The sequence below is a fragment of the Oncorhynchus keta genome, chromosome 5, assembly GCF_023373465.1.
Source record: "Oncorhynchus keta strain PuntledgeMale-10-30-2019 chromosome 5, Oket_V2, whole genome shotgun sequence".
Classification (NCBI taxonomy): Eukaryota; Metazoa; Chordata; class Actinopteri; order Salmoniformes; family Salmonidae; genus Oncorhynchus; species Oncorhynchus keta.
Window position 1 is genome coordinate 17,963,231 of NC_068425.1, and position 25,801 is coordinate 17,989,031.

General features: G+C 45.6%; 1 protein-coding gene across 2 annotated transcripts in view; it reads left to right on the plus strand.

The window, feature by feature from the left end:
- The window catches only part of LOC118384182 (myosin-10-like), a 72,434-nt gene that overhangs the window by 18,122 nt on the left and 28,511 nt on the right, over positions 1-25,801 (plus strand). The window contains exons 3-6 of one of the 2 annotated variants that reach the window (XM_052518913.1): positions 1,918-2,074; positions 20,165-20,192; positions 22,482-22,584; positions 22,998-23,030. In XM_052518913.1, the coding sequence (XP_052374873.1) occupies positions 1,918-2,074; positions 20,165-20,192; positions 22,482-22,584; positions 22,998-23,030 (321 nt within the window). The remainder of the gene's footprint in view (positions 1-1,917; positions 2,075-20,164; positions 20,193-22,481; positions 22,585-22,997; positions 23,031-25,801) is intronic. The other variant, XM_052518914.1, reaches the window with a different exon arrangement.

Here is a 25,801-nt window from a genome sequence, read left to right on the forward strand (position 1 = left end):
GCGGTAGCAGAGAGAACAGTCTATAACTTGAGTGATTGGAGTCTAACTCTGATGCCGCCTAGTATAGAGATCCTAGATGGCAGGAAGCTTGGCCCCAGTGATGTACTGGACCTTACGCACCTTACCTGCCTCTGTAGCGCCTTTCGGTCAGATGCCGAGCAGTTACCATACCAGGCGGTGATGGAACTGGTCAGGATGATCTCGACGGTGCAGCTATAGAACTTTTTGAGGATCTGGGAACCCATGCCAAATCTTTTCAGAAAGCAAATTGGAGTGGGTCTAGGGTATCTGGGAGGCTGATGTTGGTGAGAGTCATGACCAGCCTTTCAAAGCACTTCATGGCTACTGACGTGGGTACTACCGGGCGGTAATCATTTAGGCAGGTTACCTTCACTTCCTTCGTCACAGGGGCTATGGTGGTCTGCTTGAAACATGTCAGTATTACAGACTCGGTCAGGCAGAGGTTGAAAATGTCAGTGAAGACACTTGTCAGTTGGTCCTCGCCTGCTTTGAGTACATGTCCTGTTAATCAGTCTGGCCCCGCGGCTTTGTGAATGTTGACCTGTTTAAAGGTCTTGCTCACATCAGCTACCAAGAGAGTTATCACATAGTCATCCAGAACAGCTGGTGCTCTCATGCATGCTTCAGTGTTGCTTGCCTCGATAATCCTATATTGACGCTTTGCTTGTTTGATGTTTCGTCTGGGGACATAGCAGGATTTCTTATAAACGTCCGGATTAGTGTCTAGCTCCTTGAAATCGGCAGCTCTAGCCTTTAGCTCAGTGCGGATGTTGCCTGTAATCCATGGCTTCTGGTTGGGATATGTACTTACGGTCACTGTGGGGGTGACGTCGTCGATGCACTTATTGAGGAAGCCGATGACAGAGGTGGTATACTTCTCAATGCCATTTGATGAATCCCAGAACATATTCCAGTCTGCGCTATCAAAACAGTCCTGTAGCATAGCATCCGCATCATCTGATCACATTGAGCAAGTCACTGGTACTTACTGCTTTAGTTTTTGCTAGTAAGCAGAAGTCAGGAGGATAGAATGATGATCAGATTTGCCAAATGGAGGGCCCGGGGGAGAGCTTTGTATGCATCTCTGTGTGTGGAGTAAAGGTGGTCTAGAGACTCGGTGAAACATAAGATTTTACAGTTTTTAATATCTGGTATATGGTAGTATAATCTTGATCGTAGGTCATCCATTTTATTTTCCAATTATTGCACGTTGGAAAATATGTGTTATTGTATTATTCTAGCATGGCAGTGGTGAGTGTGTGAGGGTAGGGAGGGATCATTACACTCTCTAGTGAGAATGTCAAGCCCCAGTCACATGAGAATGAGCTAATATCCCACCAAAGCCTCTGTCATTTCTCAGAACATTAGCCACAGGGCTTGATAAGGAGGCACTCACTATGGCGTGGAGTTCAGACTGTTTAATGGGGAGGCATCACTGTAAGGAGCTGCCAGATCTTACATTCAACTGGATAGTTCATGATAAGCTAGTCTACCATTTGACTGCATTTCCCACAACTATTTCTCTCACTTTATCTGTTTTCTACTATTGCCTCTATGCCACTGCATGCTCAGTCTGCCCACTATGGTGACGTAAGGGACCAAAATGTAGCATAATGATGACCGCTCAATTGCACTGACATTTTGCAGACCACATCAGAGCCACTCTAGAGTTAGAACATGATGATTGAGTAATTATTTTGAATTATGTATGATTGAGTTCGATCACTTCTCAGACTAACAAGTGTTTATCCCCCTAGATCACAGTACAATGGAAACTCATCTTGAAAAACCTTTGGTCCCTTATGAACTTCTTCTAGAGATAAAATCTGCATTCATAACTTACTCTTATTTTGTCGATTTACTGTATTTGTGTTTTGTTTCTCTCTCCTCCCATAGACTTACTCTGGGCTGTTCTGTGTGGTGATAAACCCCTATAAAAACTTTCCCATCTACTCAGAGAACATCATAGAGATGTACAGAGGAAAGAAGCGTCATGAGATGCCACCACACATCTACGCCATTTCAGAGTCAGCATACCGCTGCATGCTCCAAGGTAAACCTCCTCTCTCACTCTGTTTTGTGCAGTGTTTGGAAGGTATAGCTCCTTCCTCAGTGGTCTCTTTCCGTCTCTATCTTTTGCTGCGACGCAACGTGCATAAAGTGTGACTGGCAGGTGCCCTGCTGAGTAGTGGATTGCGTGGGTTTTGCTGCATAATCCAGGAGATTAGTGTGTGAAAGGTTCCAGAGTCAGGGAGGCAGTGGCATCGTTAGTCATGGTTGAGCTGCCCCCCTGCCTCTGCTAGCCATAGGGGTCTGACAGACTACTTATTGATGTGGATCTACTGAGACAGACAGACTATACTGTACCACTTATAGACTACGTATTGTGTAAAAGCTCAACAATAGCCTTGTAGTTTTACAAACCACAGAGTACGGTCTATCTGCAAGTTATGTACATTGTCTGCAAAACATGAATGACTCCATTTCAGAGCATGGCATGTATTTGTTTGTGTTAAGTTAAAAAACACTTGGCGTTCATAATTAGCCTTCCTTAATGGCCACCTGCAATGTGTGAAGGCCCGTCCACTGCCCTGCCGACTGTCCTGTATCCCAGGTAGAGACCAGGACCTCACTGGCTCCTTTGCAGATAAGAGCCAGTTTAATTAGAGGTGAACGTTCAGCCTGTTAACATTGATGGCCACTGACTGAGGGACCTGGAGAGTGTGAGCCCAGGATCACGACTTAGGATGCTATTAACTCAACCTGTGATCCTAGGGAAATGTACCACTCACTGTTAATCTTCTTCCTCCAGTGAGGAATTCCATCTATCTCTGGCTCCTTGCAAAGGGACACTTTTCAATAGATACAGTGTGTGTTCAGTTTCAATGAGTTCAGAGTAACGCCAGCCTTCTGAAAAGTACAGTCTCTCAGTGGGTCTGGTTTTGCCTCCTCAGCTAGAGTTAGATTTGATGGAGCCTGGAGCCTCCTCAGGCTGAACCTACCTGGATATATCCAGAACTGTGACTTGCTGCTCTGGCTGTTCTGGCTGTTAGTCTTCCACCCTACAGTACTGCTATCACTATCACTGCTGCTGTAGCTCAGTGCTACAGGGAGAGAAAGAATCTCAAAGCTTTTCATCTTCAGGAAGAAACTGAGCTATTCTCTTTGTATCAGGAAGGGTGCTGGACACAGGCCCCCTTAGCAGCCACATCCCTGTGTTAGAATCTAGACAATTTTCTTCAATTTGACTATTTTCTACATTGTAGAATAATAGTGAAGACATCAAAACTGGGAAATAAAATATATTGTAGATTTTAGATTCTTCAAAGTAGTCACCCTTTCCCTTGATGACAACTTTGCACACTTTTGGCATTCTTTCATCACCTGGAATGCTTTTCCAACAGTCTTGTTCCCAGTCAGTTCCCACATATACTGAGCACTTGTTGGCTGCTTTTCCTTCACTCTGCGGTCCAACTCATCCCAAACCATTAAAAAAAATGTTTTTACCCCCTTTTCTCCCCAATTTCATGGTATCCAATTGTTAGTAGTTACTATCTTGTCTCATTGCTACAACTCCCATACGGGCTCGGGAGAGACGAAGGTCGAAAGCCATGCGTCCTCCGAATCACAACCCAACCAAGCTGCACTGCTTCTTAACACAGCGCGCATCCAACCCGGAAGCCAGCCGCACCAATGTGTCGGAGGAAACACTGTGCACCTGGCAACCTGGTTAGCGTGCACTGCGCTCAGCCCGCCACAGGAGTCGCTAGTGCGCGATGAGACAAGGATATCCCTACAGGCCAAGCCCTCCCGAACCCGGACGACGCTAGGCCAATTGTGCGTCGCCCCACGGACCTCCCGGTCGCGGCCGGCTGCGACAGAGCCTGGGCGCGAACCCAGAGTCTCTGTTAGCACTGCGCCACCCGGGAGGCCCCCTAAACCATCTCAATTGGGTTGAGGTCGGGTGACTGTGGAGGCAAGGTCATCTGATGCAGCACTCCATCCCTCTCCTTCTTGGTCAAATAGCCCTTACAGGAGGTGTGTTGGATCATTGTCTTGTTGAAAAACAACTGATAGGACCACTATTGTGGTCGCCATGCTGGTTAAGTGTGCCTTGAATTCTAAATAAATCACGACAATGTCACCAGCAAAGCACCCCATCACCATCACACCTCCTCCTCCATGCTTCAAGGTGGGAACCACACATGCGGAGATAATTTGTTCACCTACTCTGCGTCTCACAGAGACACAGCGGTTGAACCAGAAATCTCAAATTTGGACTCATCAGACCAAAGTACAGATTTCCAACTGTCTAATGTCCATTGCTCATGTTTCTTGGCCCAAGCAAGTCTCTTCTTCTTCTTATTGGTGTCCTTTAGTAGTGGTATCTTTGCAGCAATTCGACCATGAATGTCACGATCGTCTTAATGAATGGACCAAGGCGCAGCGTACTTAGAATTCCACATGTTTAATAAATATGAAACTCACCAAAACAATACAGGAGAAAACGAAACGTGACGTTCTGGGCTGCTCACAGGCAGCTACACAAAAACAAGATCCCACAAACAACAGGTGGGAAAAAGCTGCCTAAATATAATCCCCAATCAGAGACAACGATAGACAGCTGCCTCTGATTGGGAACCATACCAGGCCAACAAAGAAATAGAAAACATAGATTGCCCACCCTAGTCACACCCTGACAATGAAGGCCTGATTTCACGCAGTCTCCTCTGCACAGTTGATGTTGAGATGTGTCTGTTACTTGAACTCCGTGAAACATTTATTTGGGCTCCAATTTCTGAGGCTGGTAACTCTAATGAGCTTATCCTCTGCAGCAGAGGTGACTATGGGTCTGCCTTTCCTGTGCCGGTCCACATGAGAGCCAGTTTCATCATAGCACATGATGGTTTTTGCGACTGCACTTGAAGAAACTTTCAAAGTTCTTGAAATTTCTCTGCTTATTTGAGCTGTTCTTGACATAATATGGACTTGATATTTTACCAAATCTTACCAAATCTTACCAATCTTCTGTGTACCACCCCTACCTTGTCACAACACAACTGATTGGCTCATAAGCATTAAGAAGGGAAGAAATTCCACAAATGAACTTTTAACATGGCACACTTGTTAAATGAAATGCATTCCAGGTGACTACCTCCTAGAAGCTGGTTGAGAGAATACCAAGAGCTGGTCATGGGTGCACCTCAGCCATGCTCAAGGTCCTAAACAATATCATAACTGCCATCGATAAGAGACAATACTGTGCAGCCGTATTCATCGACCTGGCCAAGGCTCTCGACTCTGTCAAGCACCACATTCTTATCGGCAGACTCAACAGCCTTGGTTTCTCAAATGACTGCCTCGCCTGGTTCACCAACTACTTCTATGATAGAGTTCAGTGTGTCAAATCGGAGGCCTTGTTGTCCAGACCTCTGGCAGTCTATATGGGGGTGCCACAGGGTTAAATTCTCGGGCCGACTCTCTTCTCTGTATACATCAATGATGTCGCTCTTGCTGCTGGTGATTCTCTGATCCTCCTCTACGCAGATGACAGCAATCTGTATACTTCTGGCCCTTCTTTGGACATTATGTTAACTAACCTCCAGACGAGCTTCAATGCCATACAACTCTCCCTCCGTGGCCTCCAACTGCTCTTAAATGCAAGTAAAACTAAATGCATGCTCTTCAACCGATCACTGCCTGCACCTGCCCGTCCGTCCAGCATCACTACTCTGCACAGTTCTGACCTAGAATATGTGGACGACTACAAATACTTAGGTGTCTGGTTAGACTGTAAACTCTCCTTCCAGACCCATATTAAAGCATCTCCCATCTAAAATTAAATCTGGAATCGGCTTATAGGCCTATTTCGCAACAAAGCATTCTTCACTCATGCTGCCAAACATTCCTTCGTAAAACTCACTATCCTACCGATCCCAGACTTTGCCGCTGTCATTTACAAAATAGCCTCCAACACTCTACTCAACAAATTGGATGCAGTCTATCACTGTGCCATCCATTTTGTCACCAAAGCCCCATATACTACCCACCACTGCAACCTGTACGCTCTCGTTGGCTGGTCCTCGCTTCATACTCGTCGCCAAACCTACTGGCTCCAGGTCATCTACAAGTCTTTGCTAGGTAAAGCCCTGCCTTATCTCAGCTCACTGGTCACCATAGCAGCACCCACCCGCAGCAAGCGCTCCAGCAGGTATATTTCACTGGTCACCCCCAAAGCCAATTCGTCATTTGGCCGCCTTCCAGTTCTTTGCTGCCAATGACTGGAACGAACTGCACAAATTGCTGAAGTTGGAGAATCTTATCTCCCTCACTAATTTCAAGTACCAGCTGTCAGAGCAGCTCACAGATAATTGCACATGTACATAGCCCATCTGTAAATAGCCTATCCAACTACCTCATCCCCATACTGTATTTATGTATTTATTTTGCTCCTTTGCACCCCAGTATCTCTACTTGCACATTCATCTTCTGCACATCTATCACTCCAGTGTTTAATTGCTATTTCGTAATTACCTCGCCACTATGGCCTGTTTTATTGCCTTACCTCACTTATCTTACCTCAACTGCACACACTGTGTATATATATATATATATATATATATATATTCTACTGTATTTTTGACTGTATGTTTGTTTATTCCATGTGTAACTCTGTGTTGTTTTATGTGTCAAACTACTTTGCTTTATCTCGGCCAGGTCGCAGTTGTAAATAAGAACTAGTTCTCAACTAGTCTACCTGGTTAAATAAAGGTGAAATAAATAAATAAATAAAATAAAACTGAAGAATTTGAGTAGGTGTGAGTAGGTGTGTCCTAACTGAGTAGGTGTGTCCTAACATTTGACTGTTACTGTCTGTGTCTGTAGTTTTTTTAGCCAGAGCTTGAAGCGATGAGCAGTAATCCTTCCTGCTTCTTAGTTCTAATGAGCATTTGTGCTATGATATTGGCCAGTGGCCACACGTATACAATAGGTCAAGTGCTTTACTGGTTAGTCCAACTCCAACACCTCTATCCCCCCACCTCACCCAATGTCTCGTCACTCACTTCCTTTTGTGTCCCCCACCCCCATCCACACATACATTATTGTGTCTTAACCCCTCATCATACTTTCCTTGAACTAAATATAGGCTAAATCCCTGCACAGAGCACTCACCCATTGTGGCCAGCCTGCCTTTCAGTTTCAACATGAGAGGTGTTTGAAATGGGGCCCCATGTCAAATCTACCCCCCTCATTGCCCCACTGTCCCCAGTCCTGCCACTTAGTGGTCATTGTGTACACTCCCTAGGGGGTCTACTGTGGAATGAGGTCATCCCTTGTCTTAGCAATCCACAGCATGCTAAGTACTGAGCCATCGTGGTAGTGTCATGGGCCTCAGATCACTGTGGAGTGCAGACTGTCCGGCTGCCTGAAGAGGGATGCCTCACTATGGATATGAGTGTGACCAAAAGAACATTCCCGCACTGGCACATCACACAGAGGAGTTACAGTGTGTCAGCTCACTTTCTGAGTAGCTGACCTTATATTGACAGTATCTTGTATAGTTAAATAACTATTGATCTGCGTAGTGCTTACAGTGTGTTATACAGATCATTTCATTTGTGAGTGGAAAGACTGCCTCTCTTGATGTTTCAAAAGCCATTTCACGCTGTTAAGGATCCCCCACTGTTCTGTAATGGCTCTCTGTCCAGTTCCTGAGAGGAGGAGAAAATCTAATTTCCACTCTTATTTTCTTTCATTCCTTATTTTGTTCTCTCTTTTTTTTCCCCCTTCTCTCCAAAATGTTCTGGCTCGGAGGACATCGTAGGAAAAATTCCACTCATCCCGCCAGGGCTTTTCTGGGACCCTTTCACTTACGGCACTGTTAACTGAAAAATACGACCGGGTGGCTTTGTGCGCTCTCTTTCCCCAACGTGGTTCCTTCCTTTTCCTCCTTTGTGAAGAGAACACAGGAGGACAAGTGTGTGGAATGTCTGTGGTCTGACTTCAGCCCAGACTACGGCTCTAGCATTGCTATGGAAGGACCATTCACCAGTCTCTCTTCTGCCTCAACCAATCTCTCTCTCTCTCTCTCTCTCTCTCTCTCTCTCTCCTCTCTCTCTCTCCAGTCCCATTCTCTCTCTCCAGTCCCATTCTCTTCTCTCCTCATTTACAGTAAGTGTCCCTGTCTCTGGCCCTCTGGCTTCAGTCAGGGGGTTAGTCAACCGAACCGTACCGAGGCCTCACTGCACCTAAGCTGTCAGCAGGAGCAGAGCTTGAATAGTCCTAGGTGCTTATTATGGGCTGTAGCCCTTTCCTCAGGTCATTTGTTTGTGTTTGACTCTCTCTCTCTCTCTCTCTGACAGACTGACTGTCTCTCTGTCTCAGGAACTGCTACAGACGAGGCTCCCTCTTTCTGCTCTGACCCCCTAGTCCGAAGCATGCCCTGCTGCTGACATGTAGCTCTGGGGATGTGCTCCTGCACAGGTCAGGTCTGAGTGACAGCACAGGTGTGAAGGGCCAGGCTGGACGGGGGTATGGTAGAAGGGGGGACCCCAGGGGAGATAGGGGTGTGTCTGTTAGGGACCCTCTCTCTGTAGTGAAAATAACTCTGTGTTCTTTGGTGGATGTACTAGAGTTTCAGACAAATGGCAGTGTACACACACACTATCCCACTCATATAGACACATGTTGGCAGATGCTCCCCTAATGGCAGACAGCTGTGGAGTTCATTCAGTATAAAATTATATTTCTGTTGGCGGGCTCTTGTCATAGATCTCTGATCTCAGACAGACATGAACTGTTGAGTCTCTGCAATAGGGGGAAAGAATGCACCCTTAATAAACCAGAGACATGAACATGTTCTCCTCAGTTCACTGGTTTTTAGAGGTTTCACTGGTGGGAGGGAGCAGAGTCTGAGATTACAGACCGGGGTTGAATGGAGACCCCATGAAAGCACTTGACGATGTGGGGAGTTTTCTCAACATACATGCATGGCTATGAATGACAGTCCTGTTATGAAATAGTTTATTATAAATAGGTGCTTTATTGCTGTATATGTTAGAGGTCTTTTGGAAAACTTCACATGATCACATGGTTTCAAATGTAGTTTCATGTTATCACATGTTGTCACGTTTTTGTATTAACTTCCCATAAGATCACATGGAAACATGTTTTTGGAAGGGTAGAAAGGGAAGCTCAACCACCTCCGTTATAATGGCAGCTTCCCCAGCGCTGCAGGTCTGTCCAATCTTTTACTGGGGCCTGTGTCTTGGGTGGCCACACAATGCCACTAATCCACCCACGGTCTGGGCATGCAGGGCACCACTGGAGACATGTTGCTGGGCGGGTGGGTGAAGAGCGAGAACCACCGTCAACTGTCTAGAAGTGTTTTCATTGGTCACACATAGCTGGGATAGCTGCAGTCTGAGCCAAGGAGATGAGGTTACCTGAAGCTGCTGCCCCTCACTCACTCCCTCCCTCCCTGGAGCTGCCACCAGCCACTGTGGTTGGGAAAGGAGGGACACGTAGAACAGTATACAACCAACTCTTTCCAACAAACACACACGTAGTGGACCTCTGGGGTGAGGGTAAATGTGGAAAATTGTCTGGATAAGTAGCAGCAGTGCCTGAATGTAAAAATGCTCCATAAAATGAGAGCATGGGAGATGTCTATTTGAAAGTGACATGCATGGAAAGTTGACAGATGAACAGTGACAACCAGGTCACTTGGTAATGTGATCCATTCTGACATGGAGGATTTCTGTGGAAGCAGGGAGTGTTTGAATCACTGTCTGGAGAATGTAGCAGTGACTACACACTTAGAATGTAGATATGTACGGACAGGACTGGACTGCAAGATTGCCTCATGGTACACTGGAATAAATCCCTTGGAATATCTGCAATTCAAGGAATTCAGATCAGCTACCTGGGTGTACAGTATTACCCCCGATGGCAGCAGGTGTTCTATGCTCAGACTCAACCTGTTTTCAGCATATTTAAGAGTGGAGACAGGTTGGAGTCATTCTGTAGTTCTCACAGTGATGACTGTAGGCTGGGGCTCTGCCAGACTGGGCTCTCTGTAGGTAAGAGCTTGGATGAATAGCAGTCTGTTTTACAGGTGACTGCATTCTATACAGCATGAGGTGCATCCGTGTTTAAATCAGTGATGGCTTTCTGTTGGGTTAGTGAATGGGTCCAAACAGGGATGAGCTGTATCAGACGTAGGGATTGGATCTGAACAGGGACTGTATCAGACGTAGGGATTGGATCTGAACAGGGACTGTATCAGACGTAGGGATTGGATCTGAACAGGGACTGTATCAGACGTAGGGATTGGATCTGAACAGGGACTGTATCAGACGTAGGGATTGGATCTGAACAGGGACTGTATCAGACGTAGGGATTGGATCTGAACAGGGACTGTATCAGACGTAGGGATTGGATCTGAACAGGGACTGTATCAGACGTAGGGATTGGATCTGAACAGGGACTGTATCAGACGTAGGGATTGGATCTGAACAGGGACTGTATCAGACGTAGGGATTGGATCTGAACAGGGACTGTATCAGACGTAGGGATTGGATCTGAACAGGGACTGTATCAGACGTAGGGATTGGATCTGAACAGGGACTGTATCAGACGTAGGGATTGGATCTGAACAGGGACTGTATCAGACGTAGGGATTGGATCTGAACAGGGACTGTATCAGACGTAGGGATTGGACCTGAACAGGGACTGTATCAGACGTAGGGATTGGATCTGAACAGGGACTGTATCAGACGTAGGGATTGGATCTGAACAGGGACTGTATCAGACGTAGGGATTGGATCTGAACAGGGACTGTATCAGACGTAGGGATTGGATCTGAACAGGGACTGTATCAGACGTAGGGATTGGATCTGAACAGGGACTGTATCAGACGTAGGGATTGGATCTGAACAGGGACTGTATCAGGCGTAGGGATTGGATCTGAACAGGGACTGTATCAGACGTAGGGATTGGACCTGAACAGGGACTGTATCAGACGTAGGGATTGGATCTGAACAGGGACTGTATCAGATGTAGGGATTGGATCTGAACAGGGACTGTACCAGGAGCAGGGCAGGGTGGCTCCCCCTCTCTATTGTGACTAGCCTAATCATTGAGAACATGAGTGTGTGTCTCCTGCTATTTTGGTGCTGCTGGTTGTCTGTCAGGGCAATGGGTTTTTACTTTGTCTGACCTACCTAACCCTCCAGTGAACAGTAATACATCTCTACTCCTCCTTTGAATTAAAACAAGGACTTCTCATTCCACTCTCCTGTACCTCTATATCCCCTCTCAGAGCAGCTCGCTGTGAATTCAGTGGAATAGAGACATTATATTCCAGTTTCCAATAAGCCCTAGGATGTTGACACCAGCAGCAGGGCTACATTAGAACCCCATGATGAGCCTCTGTTACTGCTGTTACACATTCACAGGTGTTTCTCATTTCACCCTCGCGTCAGAAGCATGTGGAAAATGTGCTTTGTGAGGTATGAGCAAAGTGTGGTGTGTGTGTGTGTGTGTGGCACCCTCTGTGGGGGTCAACAGGTGTGGGAGGAAGGAAGCCTCGCTAGGTGTGAGGGAGGACAATGACTTCCTTTCTTTAATGTGCAGGATCTCTCTCCCTCTAGTCCCATTGGTCACTTCACAAACCATCCCCTGTCATATCCACTAGACAGGGAACAGTCATCACCTTCTATCTGACCCTTATTCCATTCCTGTCAATGATCTCAATTTCCACTGTAATTGAGTCAAACCAAAAAAATAGTCTCTCATAGGATGGGAAGCTATTTATTGTAGCTACAGTAGTCACTGCAACACATTGCCCTCCGGCCTACAATGCCACATCTAAAATGCCCTCATCCGTGTATCAGAGTCGACTGACACCATGCTACCTTTCCCACTGCATTGCCAAGTCTGTCCCACCATGCACTGGCTGCTCTCTATGTATTACTGTCACTGGGTTTCCATGGCCTTGAAGGGTGCAGTCCACAGCCCCCACCCCCCTCTGCCCCCTCACCTCCTCCCCTTTGCCCCTACCAGTTGCTGTGGGCCAGGGAGCCTGGCCACCCTCTGTGACCACACAGGAATGTGTCCTCGCCCCAGGACCCCAGCGTTGATGGTGAGGGGAACCATGGGCATCCGAATTCCAACAGTCATAACTGATTACTGACTGCAGCCCACAATGCACTGCTCGCTGGCAGAACTGGAGGGTCTTCTTCTGATCTGACACACTCAGCTTTGTGTCAAACTGGTCTGAAAGTATCACTTTGTAGGTATTTTAATGAGACAAAACCTGGTAAAATACATTTAAAAAATGAGAGAAAAAAGCCCAGTCTCCATTACAACATTCATCAGGCTTGACGAGCTCTTCATTACCACCAGGATAAGACCAAGGAAGAGTCATACTGTGTTGTGACTGCTTTAATGAACGGTGCATGTCGGCCTCTCCCTCTGGCCCAGTCCTTTCAGCAGCAGCACTCCACAGTGTTAGTGTGGGTTATCATAACAGCTCAGAAGCCCAGAGGTGACAGTTACACAGAGCAGGTACAGAGAGGACATGCCAGATCTAATTGTGTGTTTACCAGTTCACCCGTCTGAGAATGCAGGCTGGCGGGGGTGTGTGTGTGAGTGTGTGGAGGGGGTATTGAGATTGGGCTAGGCTCCCTGCGTCGCAGCATTGACAATACAGCAGTGAGAAACCCCAGACATGGCAGGGACCTCAGTCTCTCTCACACAGACACTCAGTCTTTTGTTCCTCCCTGGAATCCATCCTGACTGCTCTATATGAGTAAACAGGCCACAGCTCTTTCTATTGCTACTGCTGTAAAGACCAGTCCTAGTAGATGATCCATGCTTCTGCTCTACTATTGTGTGTGTGTGTGTGTGTGTGTGTGTGTGTGTGTGTGTGTGTGTGTGTGTGTGTGTGTGTGTGTGTGTGTGTGTGTGTGTGTGTGTGTGTGTGTGTGTGTGTGTGTGTGTGTGTGTGTGTGTGGACTGCACCCTTCAAGGCCATGGAAGTGGGTAGTGATATACCAAGGCCTGGGTAGTGATATACCCTTAGAGTGTATGGGGAATACTGGCCATCACTCAGGATTTCTGATGTGTGCAAAGTGGTAACCATGGCTCTAGAATTAGCACTGCGTTTGTTGGGGTTTTATGACTTATTTTATGAATCTAATTTAGAGAGCAGGAAGAAGGATGTGGAAAAAGAGTGTTGTATCCGGTTGAAGTGACGGTGAGGCTGTTTTCTCACCCTGCCTCCCCTAGTCTGTGATCATATTTCACTAACTACAGACCCCATGATGTCAGAATAAAACCATTATTTTCTCTGACTCCTTGACTTGTTTGAATTTGGAGTGGTCCAGCAGGAAGAGTGGAATGGAGTAGACTACAATCCATACTTGGGCTCCACTGTACTCCTACCTTTCAAGATTAGGGAGGCTTGGGGCTTGTTTTGGGGAGTAGATGGGAATGTTGAGAGATCAGGGGGCTAGTTGAGGGAGGAGGGGAGAGGTTGAGGGGGTAAAAGGGGTGGCCTGGGGGTCTGGAATGTGTGGAATGAGTAGATGAATCCGTCTGAGGGATAAATTATTAGTGGAAAACTGATCCCCAGTCTGTCTCCTGCCGCGTGGCCCGGGGGGGAGACAGGGAGGAGAGGGTTGTTTGTCTATGTAGACCTAGATGCGGTGTTTATGTGTGCCACCCCCCATCTCTTTCATTCCCCTAGTTGTTTCATGCTGTGTGGAGCAGCAGACAACAAGGCCAAGGACATGTTTGTGTCTACCCAATCATTATCTGAACTGTTGTATTTCGTTGGTATAGGGGTATAGGTTCTCCCCTGGTTATAGGAACTGTTCACTCTGAATTGATGGCAGGAGAAGGACAGCTTGATTGTACTGAGATCAGCCTTCCTGAGCCTTCAGAAAGGGGTTTTCAGTAGTCCACAGCTTGATGAATGTATGGACTGATTTGACCCTGTCCTCTTGTTAGGCCCAGGATGATGGTGGCTTGTAACTTCATTGGGAGGAAACAAAAACTGTGCTGGAATTGCTGATTAATCGATCAAATCAAGGACCTGTGAGGCGCAAAAGCGCTTTTGTTTTATTTCTGAATAATACTTTGGCTCTGTGCCATGGCTGCAGAGGGAGAGGGAGAGAAGGACTCTGTCAGAGGATGGAGAGAATAAGAGATGAGTGCAACAGTCAGGACAGAGGGAGAGAGATGAGCCAATAGAGTGTGAAATTGGTAGAACAATTTTCATTGGCCCCGTCCTGGGTATGTGAAACGGCTCGTCAAGGAAACGGCCAGGGACAGAGCGTATATGGGCAGAACAGATGGATACAGTCAGACAGCCCTCTGTGCATGGGAACAAGAGAATGGAGGAGAGACTGGCTCACTTCACCAGCCAATGGGTTTGGATCAGTTAGTTGATTGATATGAATGTATGGAGCCAATACATTTCTCTTTCATATGATAAGATTTGGATAATATCATTATTAGCCCCATAGTGAGTATAACAACACAATGTGTACTAAATGAATGATATCCTGGTAGGTATGAAGTATCTACCCTATGTAATAAAGCTAACTTTCCACATTCACATAATGACCGTTAGCTAGTGTGCTTTCTGAGAACGTGAAGATCATATTAGCCATAGAGAATTAGGCTTTGATATGTATTACAGAATGACTTCAGCTTATTGGGTGTCTGGTTCTGTGCTCTGCCTGTGATGAATCTTCAAGTTTCTGATTGTGAAATGCCTTTTGATAAATGGCCCACAGAGACGGGTAATTTAAGTCACTATCTTGTTTATTTATTTATTTATTTAGGCTTTGGAAGAGAATTAAAGATGCTAAATGACAGTTTGAAGGCCTAACCCTTCGTCAGTGGAGAGGGAGTAAAGCAGGTGACAAGGAGCGAGTGTTAGAACAAGTGAAAACAGAGGAAGTAGGTAGAGACCAGCACACCATTTTATAGCAGTGACTGGATCGATGAATCAATGGCTGAGGTCATCAGTATCGCTGACTACCGACGTTCAGCTGCCATTTTGAAAAACGCGATTGGTCTCTGTGAATCATATTGTAATCATGTATATGAGTTGATGTAGCTCGGTGTTGGGTGCTTCGATTCAAAGCGATCACAGCTACAAGGTCTGGTTGAAAGTCAACAGGACGTGGATGATAACCATCTGAGTTTCATAGAAAGTTATTCTCATGAAAACCCAGTGAAAAGCTCTGTCACGGAGACGAAGAGTAATCAAACTTTGACCTGTGGAGCTCTGGAGTCTGGTGTGTCGTCGGGAACCTGGCCAGTTCTACTCAGCAACCCATCGATCATCCGTCCTGTTTTGCTATTCTCATCAGACGCGTACAATTTGGAGAGCAATAGCTTTTGGGGTTGGCTGAGGCAGAGGAAAGGTTGTCTGTAATAGAGCAGTAGACAGGTATGAGTAGAAACAGACAGTGTGTCTCTGGGAGGAAAAAAAGAGCACCACAGGCCAGAGAAATTGGAGCGCTCAACGATATGGTCATTTATCAGTGTGACTAGTCGCCAGCAGCAGTTCACACTATAGTGACATAACAAAAGGTTGTGCCTATAACACCTGGTAGACATTCAGGTAGCCAGTCAGTCCTCTGATGAAAGGTGACCAATATGAATGATTTATCATTCCAACCACCATTTGAGTGTAAAGATGATCATCCGTAGAGTTATATTTGTTCCTGGGACTCATTGTTCAAATCTGTCATGAGGTCACAGTCCCGGATCTGTGGGCTTAATAAAACCATGTAAGCTCTTTATCTTCTAATCAAATATGGGCTTGGGCTGGGGAGCAATGTACCCATGACGCAGGGTCCAGCAGTGACAGCTGCCCTCTGTGGCTGTCCAGTCTAGTCAGAGGGACATGGGGCTGGTAAGGTAAACACAGTGACCTTAAAGGGTATCCAATGGTGACCTTCAGTGTGGCTGAGTCACCCTCAGACCTCCACAGGCCACCTCACACTGACAACACCTCATACCATGGGCTACCAGGGTGAGTCTGAATGGAGCTGAGGCACAATGAGTTTTTAGGGAGTGAGGACAGAGCTATGTCAGAGACACAGAGAGGGAGGAGGTTGCAATAGGACCAGAGTTGTCACCAACACATACACAGTAAGCTCGTGTCCCTCTGATCCCTTCTGAGAGTGCTCTGACTGTTTCATCTATAACCATCCACTATAGCTGTCATGTCAATTTTCACTGTTTACAACATGCCTTTCTCTTTAAAGAATGGCAATGGATTCATGATGCACATGTACACAAAGAATCAGTGTGTCCTCAGTTCACCCCTTTCCCACTCTCTCCCTGGCTCAAAGCGTCATCCCCAGGGTGGGTAGATTTAGGGGCGTCCGGCAGGCTGCTGGTTCAGCAGACAGTGTAGGGGATATTCTCTGCTGGGGACAGACCACTCACAGCGTGGTTGTCTGTAATGCCGGGGCTACACAGATACATTTTAACGTGACAAGCCAACTTTATCAGTGTAACCTACAGCAGCGGGGCTGTGAAATCAAACCCATTCAGAGATTGGGGAGCACAGCAATACTGGTTAGATATTGATGGAGGTGGTAAGAGTTGGTGTTATTAGTGGAGGGGGCATTCCTCCCAGTGATGTTGATGTTTAGGAATTTAAGGTATGTTTGGAGGATTTCCACAGGAAATGAAACAACTTCTGTCTTTCTTCCCATGAATGTCGAGGACTCCATCCTTACAGCGTCAGAACTTTGTCTGCATTTTAGGAGAAAAGGTTATCCAAACACAGAGGGGCCTCAGTGGCTATGAATTTACAATATGTTTCCACCTGGACTCAAATAGCTTCCTACCCAGAGACCCTCATTGTGTTGACTCTGTGTGTTACATCCCTCTGGATGATATACCTTCTGGTGTCACTGTGTCATGTCAGCTATGTCACCTATCCCCAAATAACTTTGTGATTTCATTTCCCATACATTCTGGGGTTGAGAGAGTGCCTGTCACATCATTCCGACAGGTCCTGTTCCATTACATTTTTGGGGTTGATAGCCACTCCGATAAACTGGCATGCCTCCACAACACCCACTAAAGAGCTTCATCAGAGTCAATCTATGGAGAAAAAAAGAGAGTTGAGTTACTGTCCAGTCCACAGAGCAGGTTCTTGTTAGAGTAGATGAATAGAGGCTGAGTCATGAGTGGGCTGAGGGGGTGAATAATGAGAGGCAGAAGGAGAATCATGAGGACAGCAGCTGCAGCAGGTATTTCTCTGGCAGAACACTGGTCTATCTAGCATCTGTCTCTATGCTTTTAACCCAGGGGTCTCCGGCCCTGTTCCTGGAGAGCTACCATCCTGTAAGTTTTGACTCCAACCCCATTTGTAACCTCGCTGATTCAGCTTATCAACCAGCTAATTATTAGTATTAGGTGCGCTTGATTACGGTTGGAGCAAAATCCTAGAAGTCGCTGGCTCTCCAGGAACAGGGTTGGAGATAAAACCTACAGGAGGGTATCTCTCCAGGAACAGGGTTGGTGAGCCCTGGTCTAGGCTGTTTGAACATTGACTTTTAGATCAGGTGGATCAGCTTTAATTTTGAAGATAGATTTTGGCTTCCATCAATGTAATTGTCTGCATAATTTCCAATCCCCTAAATATATATTTTCCTTTTATTATTTTTCCTAACCCTATCACCCCTCCCCTAATTGTATTAAACTAATGGACAACAACACTTTGGCTTCTACTTCCAGTTTATACATACTATACATTTTACAGACACAGTATATTTTACAATAGTTCTCTTTTGTTTGTTTTTAGTCCTATCCAATACCAAAACCCTCCCATCTATCTCTGAAACCCATCCAGTTTTGATTTCTATTTGCCATGTATTTTTCAACTGTGCTGTTTCACAAAAAATTATGAACCTTTTATACATTTTACTGACACAGTATATTTTACATTTAGTTATCTTGTTATTTTTAGTCCCAACCTTCAGCTCCTCTCAACCCCTCCCAGCCATCTCTGAACACCATCCAGTTTTCAGTTCTATTTGCCATATATTTTTCAGCTGTGATGTTTCACAAAAGTTCTGAACCTTTCTATTCTCATATTTTTACATATTGTCAATTAAAGATAAACATTTTTGCTAAGAGTATTATTATATTATTGGTGGATTGACTATGACTTTTAAATCACCCAGCAGTGCTATTTGCAGATTTAGTAAATGTTGCAGTTCTTCAGCCATTCCTGAAACTGCGACCAAAAACAAGCTACATATCGATAGAACCAGAACAAATGATTTAATGATTCTATCTCTTTATAGCAACATCTGCAGAGTTGGATGGTTGTATCTCCCATATATATAACATTCTATTGGTTGCAAGAATTTTGTTTTTGAAAAACCTTTTTTGAATTCAGCGCCATTTTGTGTATCAGTACATAAACCAAGTGTCATGAACTATTTTGCAATCTATATGGCACAGCAGTCAATGCATGTTTTGGTCCTTAAATGTTATATTTATCACAACTTTCCGATTTTTGTTATTTAATGCAGGGCCGACAGACAAGTTCCTTACTTTTCCCTCCTTCCACTTGCCTCTTCCATTTTTGAGGTAATGCTGCAATTAGTTGGTTGTAATTTAGAGCAGACATTTCCATATATTTTTGTTAGCTGCATGTGACAATTCCACCAGTCCTATTTATTATATAATTTACAAAGATCATAACATTTTTTTTTGTTATATAGTTTTTTTTAATCAATTAGTATATTTGAGTTTAACCATAATATTGGATGTAATATTTGTTCTGTCTTCTGGTGGATTAAACTGAAATTGGGGTTAGGGAGGGTTTGGCCGGTTGTCTCATCGCGCACTAGCGACTCCTCTGGCGGGCCGGGCACACTGCACGCTAACCAGGTCGTCAGGTGCACGGTGTTTCCTCCGACACATTGGTGCGTCTGGCTTCCGGGCGGATGCGTGCTGTGTTAAGAAGCGGTGCGGCTTGGTTGGGTTGTGTTTCGGAGGACGCATGGCTTTTGACCTTCGTCTCTCCCGAGCCGTACGGGAGTTGTAGAGATGAGACAAGATAGTAACTACTAACAATTGGATACCACAAAAAGGGGGTAAAATTTAAATAAATAAAAAATAGTGATATTTTGGAGATTATTTCATTTTCAAGTAAGAGGTTGTAATCTGAATAAAGTATACCTGTTGTATGATGAATCCTTTGGTGAGAGACTGCTGAATTCATATTCATTATATAAATAGGCCTGTTTAATTTTGTCTGGCTTGCCATTCCAAATTAAATGGAATATTGATTTCATTTAGTAGCCCCCAATTGTAGCTAGCTAGGGATCTTATCATACCACCGTCGGCAGAATAAAAGGTTATAGAAGCATGATTATGCACTAGTTTCAGAGCACCTGCATACACTCAGTGATATCCAGCTACATCTGAGACTTAGTCCCAGTACTTTTTAACCTCATCCGTTGCCTGTGTTTACTGGATTAAACACTTGCCTTGCAGCATGGAGGAAGACGCTTGCCAAGTTGGCGGCTTTCATCTGGGAATTCCCTGTAACTGGGTGTTCAACTTTAGTAGTTCTGTCATATTGAATATCTTGTTTTTCAATATATAGATGAAATTAGGGCATGATTTGATCATATCAAGCACCTCCTCAACCACAGAGCCAGGGTGTCAGAGCAGTCCTCTGTGGATCCTAGTTTTTGTAGTCTACATGGCTGCCCTTAGGACTAGGCATGTCCAATCTGCTATGGACGAAATCTCTTTTGAAATGAAAGACGTGTTAAGAGCTGACCCTGACACAGCATGACTGTCTCTCATACAGCTAGAGGCTTTATGAATGGGCTGGAAGGCTGATCTGATCACACTCCTTAGTGTCTGCTGGGGCAGAACAGGACCCCACTGTCACTGCAGGCCAGGGGACTCCCGTTGACATAAACACTGCATGGGGGGGTGTTCATTTCTTGTCTGGATGTCATGAAATGGTGTGTGTGTGTGTGTGTGTGTGTGTGTGTGTGTGTGTGTGTGTGTGTGCACATTATCTGTAGTGGAATAGGCTGATTCTGACTCTGTCTTTTTGTTTTTTCCCCCACAGATCGTGAAGACCAATCAATCCTTTGCACGTGAGTATCCTACTACTCTGTTGGGATCATTTCTATTGACATCCTTTTCACTCACATTTCACTGAAACATTTTACACGATTGAAAACCGCTTGCTTTTCAAATCAAATTGAATTTGTCACATGCGCCGAATACACTTATACAAGCCCCAAACCAACAAAGCAGTTCAAGAAATAGAGTAAAGACAATATTTCCTCAATAAACTAAAGTATGAAATAAAAAGTAACACAATAAGATTAAATAACAATAACGAGGACATAACACAGGGGGTACCTAGTCAATGTGCAGGGCTACAGGTTAGTCGAGGTAATCAAATGGGGGTAATGACATTGACTAAATTTAACATATCAAAAATAGTTATGTGTATATTTCAGTGTTCCATATCAGAGGTATATTATCATCCCAAACCTTTATCTAAACTGCATCATGCTAATGCACCTGACGACGCCTGAGGATGTTCTCAGGGGCCTCTGCTCTGCTCCGTCAGTATGCTAGTTGTCCTGCTCCTGAAACATTACCTCATTAAACTGCCCAGTAAGGAAAACAGATCGCCTCAGCCTGCCAAGTCCTACTCTGACACCATCTCTCAAAGAGGACTCAGAGGGTAGAGGTTGTTTTTTTAAGGAGGGCCGATTCCAGGGGAGACTCAGTGGCTTTATGAGCTGGAAAAGTAACCTGTCTGGCGCTGAGACTGATGTGGCTGCACCTTAAGTAGGGTCGCAGTGACGTACCGCGTCTTGTCCTTGAGTTCAATTTAGGTGATTTCCTCCATGCAGAGTTGCACCCCAGTCACTCATTTCAGATTTACAGTCGAGCTCTTAGACTCAGGGAAGAAGGCAGAACAAGCCTACAGTATAATATAATAATAATATATTATGTGGGAGTGAAGTGAGCAGCATTAGCATCTGTTAGTTGGTCAGAATGGGAGTTATACTGAAGTGATTAGCAAGGTCCTGCCATCCTGCTGGTTCTCAATTATGGACTAGATCTAAAAAGCTTTATGATGTAGTTATGGAACTAAGTTGACCTTTGAGCAACTTTGTGCAGAGTAGAGGGAGTTATGAGTGTGGTTTGGTACAAGGTCTTCAAACAATTACACCCCCTGTTGGCCAGGATGCTACTTCCCGAGTTCTTGAGTGCTATATGCCAATGATCTCATTTAGACTGACCCATTATCACAGCAATAAGCACACCAATCTTACACCATCTTATAAAGTTGTCATGTCTGGCCAGAAGCCTACTCTGTTGTACTATCTGAGAGAGAATCCAGTCTCCCTGTCATTGAAAACCAGTGAGTACTGGTTTACATGCCAGTCCACATGATGAGTAAGTAATTTGGTTTACAGAACAGAAAGTAGGTCAAAGACCTGTGGAATCTCTCACCTTAAGAGTGTGACACATTGATGTAAGAGTCACAGGCCTCACACACTGATGACCTGGCTACCTTGTGCTTGAATAAGAAGAGTGACTAATTCAGAAAGCCAGTCTGCTTGGAATGAAGAAAAGTCCCATGCCCAAATCTGATGTTGTCATTTCAACCTAAAACATCTCACTGTTCTCACAATTGTAATATGACATGAAATTAATTTGAAATGGCTTTTGATTAACATATATTACACTATACCCCCACACCACCCATATACAAAGTGTAGAGGAGGAGACTCACATTGAGTTGCACTCTGGCCATTTATCCATTAAGACAGCATTCTGTGTGGAGAGCTAATAGCTGGCTATGGTAAAGCCACGGGTATGTGGCTGTGTGCTGGGTCTGGAGTGGAGTGAGAGTTGGGTCCTGGCGGAGCTGTGGACATCCCTGTCATTAGAGACGGGCCAAAAGCAGAGCCTAGAAACCCTGGAGACCTGCCCACCCAACCACAGGACCCTGGAGTTAAAATCAGCAGAGCAGGCAAAACAAACAACAGTATCAGACTCTCTCTAGTCTATAGTATGTCCCAGGGCTGAGCATGATGAGCCTATGGCTGGGCTGGGTCGTTTATGTGTTTTGACTGTATTTGGTTGAGAATATATGTGGAAGCCTTCCAGGAAGCTTGGCTCTGTCTAGCAACCAAAGGCACATTCATAACAGTAGACAAAGGGTTATGCAACTATTTGCTGGAAGTGTTCAACAGTGCTGAAATGTTATTTATTTTACGAGGCCTGCTTGGTAGTAGATTAGAACAGTTTCTTTGCTCTCCCTCATCCCTCCACGCCCCCTCCTCTCTCTCTCCCCATCCTCTCTTCCTCTGTTTAATCTGATATGTATTGGTCCTGTCTGTCTCTTCCTCATACAGAGGCGAGTCCGGTGCCGGCAAGACAGAAAACACCAAAAAGGTCATCCAGTACCTGGCCCACGTCGCCTCGTCACACAAAGGACGCAAAGACCACAACATTCCTGTGAGTGTTTCCATTCCCTCCTTCCCTGTTCCCTTCCTGAACTCCTCCTGTTAAACCCTCCAATGTGTCCATGCCGGACCCAAAGGCAGAGGCTTTACCACAGTGTGTACTCAACTGACTTCTAAACAATGTGTTCTAGTTTAATGACCCCTGATGCTAATGGCTAACGTAGCTCCTCCAGTAGAGTCTAATCAGTTTGTTGTTGTGTACCGCCTGAACCTGAACGGTCTCCGCTCCAGCTCTGTGGTTCTCAGTGCCACTCTGGCAGAGACTAATGTTAGCAGGATAATGTTAGCAGGATAATGTTAGCAGGATAATGTTAGTCACCAGTAGGTTCACTGCTTATGGCTTGTGTTTGACATAAGCACCTCCAGGTCTAACCCTTCCCTTTGTTTATTACCTGAAACAAACAGCCCGAATCCCCTAAAGCGTTGAACAAGCTCCAGGCAAGTGTTTCCCCACTTTCTAAAACACTTGTGCTCAGTTTGGATGTTTTTGCATGCCCTTCCCGAAATGAAACTGAACTGTCTTTTCCCATGAACGTATCTCTGCTGGCTACAGTATATGTGGTATTTGTTTGTGCTGGCAAAACGTTTAAGTCTGCTATCAAACCGACAGACTCGTATTACATTGTGTTTTATCAGTTGTTTTGGGTTTATTTAAAGGAAATGCCCAACAGTGTCAACATACAATACAGTAAGCCTTAAAAAGTGAAAGAAATATTTAGTCATTTGAAAAACAGTGACTGTTCATTTTCTGTGACATTAGAACAATAACTAACCCCATATGCATGTGCTGTTTGTGTTTAGGTTCCAGTCATATTTATCTTTGTCATTCCCACTTTGAATGTACATGGCAATGAGAGGATTTGGTGTGAACTGTGAAATCACATCAGACTGTGGCTCTCCAAACCCTCTTCCACAACAGCCCTCTAATATCTCAACCATTCTCCTTTATTCATGCTAGCTTTTCATCTGATTAGCTCAGAAAGCCTTTGGCATAGCTTCAAATACCTTTAATGCACTGTTAATGCCCACGGCCACACTAATACTGTTTGTGTCCACAATAACACCTGACTACTCATTCACACACAGTGGATTCCTGTCCTACAGTACAGTCTGTGAGTAGCTGTTGCTTTTGAATGTTCCTAATCAATAACCACATGTTGGGTCAGTGATGTGGGAATGCTGTGACCTTCCTGTCCCCATCTCAATCCTCACTTAGACGTCTTTGGGAATGAAATGAAGCTACTATTGTCTCTCTGCTGCATAACATGGGCATGCTTCAGTAACAATGGAGGCTCACCTGGGACTAATACACAGCGCATCATTTTTTTCAGCTTGATTCATGATCCACTGTTCCCCCACAGAGACTTCTAACTTTACAGCATTCTTTCCAACTGAATACTCCACTGTGGATACTTCTGTGTATAAATGAGATATTTACTGGCCCTCATTGTCCCCCCACTCAGTTTGCCCAGGAGCTATTTTTCTTTCCCAAAACCTTTTTTTCCCCCTCTGTAAAGCTATGCTTTGCTGAAGCAGATGCTGCTAAGATTAAACACCCCCTAAAAAAAATGACACTCACCCAGGTTGTGTATATGTAGTGTTGATGTGTGGCGATATCCTGGCTGTAACTCTGTACCTGAGTCCCTGTGCCAGAATACACCAGTCCACTACAGCCCACTGCCCTCCCACACCACGCTGCCTCTGTGTCCAGCTAGGAACCCTATGAGCACGGGCCAGAGGAATGTGGAGCGAGGGGATGATGGGAGGGAGGAGAGGGGAGGCTGGGGGCCAAGTAGCAGCTCTGATAGAAGAGTGGGCCCCAGACACCCAGCAGCTTGGGGATTTTTCAGTGGGGCAGAGCTGTGGAAGTATTGCATTGATCTGATACAATGTTTGTGCATTAGGGAGGTAGGGAGGTATTGTGCAGTGTAGTAGGTAAAGGATAAGAGGGAGTGAAAATGTACACATGACCCTTCTTTAGCGTCCAGCCATCAGGAGAGAGAGGTTTGACTGGAGCAGCTCTCTGACTCTGATCCAGACAGTGGGAGGAGGAACTCAATACCTCCATGTGATCTGTACAGTTTAGATCTGATTTCCACCCTGAGTTGAGCTCCTAAAAGAAAAATAGTCCTCATGTCGTGTTCTGCCCCGCCAGGCACCCCGACTCCAGTCTCATTCCACTGGAAATGATATATGTGGAGTCATTGAGCTAATTAAACACAATTTACCCCGATGATGCCTCCTTCTCTTACGTTGACATGTTTAACTATTCAGACAACATTATGTTAATAATGTGTCTTGTCTGGAACCAGGGGTTTAGTGTATGTATGCTCTGTAGTGTATTTCTTAAACTCTAGAAACCTGAGTTATAGGATGTGCTTCAGGGTTGGCTGCGACACATCTACACGGTAGAGGCTGCAGTATGTTTAAGTGGGCCAGACCCCAGTCCTTCTGGCAGCAGCCCTACATCTCTCTGCCCTACTCTCTCACTCACCCGTATGTAGGCTGAGCCTGTCCCACATATCTGTGGTGGGGCTGGGCAGCGCTACCCCCCCCCCCAACCTTTAAAATCACAGAAAACTCTGGCCCACCGGGTCAACAAAAACCTGGCCCCAGTGTCCCATCAAGAGAAACCAGGGCGGTACAGGCTGGCTGGTTGCGGTGCTATTTCTGTTGTGCCCACACAGCCAGCGCCCTGGTTAAAGTGGGTAAAGGGGGCGAGGTGCGGGATGGTGGAATGCCCCCACCGCTCGAGGATTTGGGAAGTAGCCACCGCCCCGTCACAGCAGTGCCTCCCAGAAGTGGAGGGTGCATGTGAGCAGCGTCACAACCACAGGAATGTTCTCACCACCCCACAATGTCTCACTTTAGTTACTGCAGGCAGTGCTGCTTTTTACCCTCTGTCCTCTCTGTATGTGGGGAAGAAGTGGTAGACTAGTGCTATGCCCTGTGGCTGGCAAACCCTGGTGAGACCCTGTGGCTGGCTTTGCTGTGGCTGGCTATGCCCTGTGGCTGGCTATGCCCTGTGGCTGGCTTTGCCCTGTGGCTGGCTTTGCCCTGTGGCTGGCTATGCCCTGTGGCTGGCTATGCCCTGTGGCTGGCTATGCCCTGTGGCTGGCTATGCCCTCCAACCTGTGATGGACATGACCAGCAGCATATAAACAGCATTTAAACCTCTGTCTACGCGATTCATACAGTAGGCTTGTATT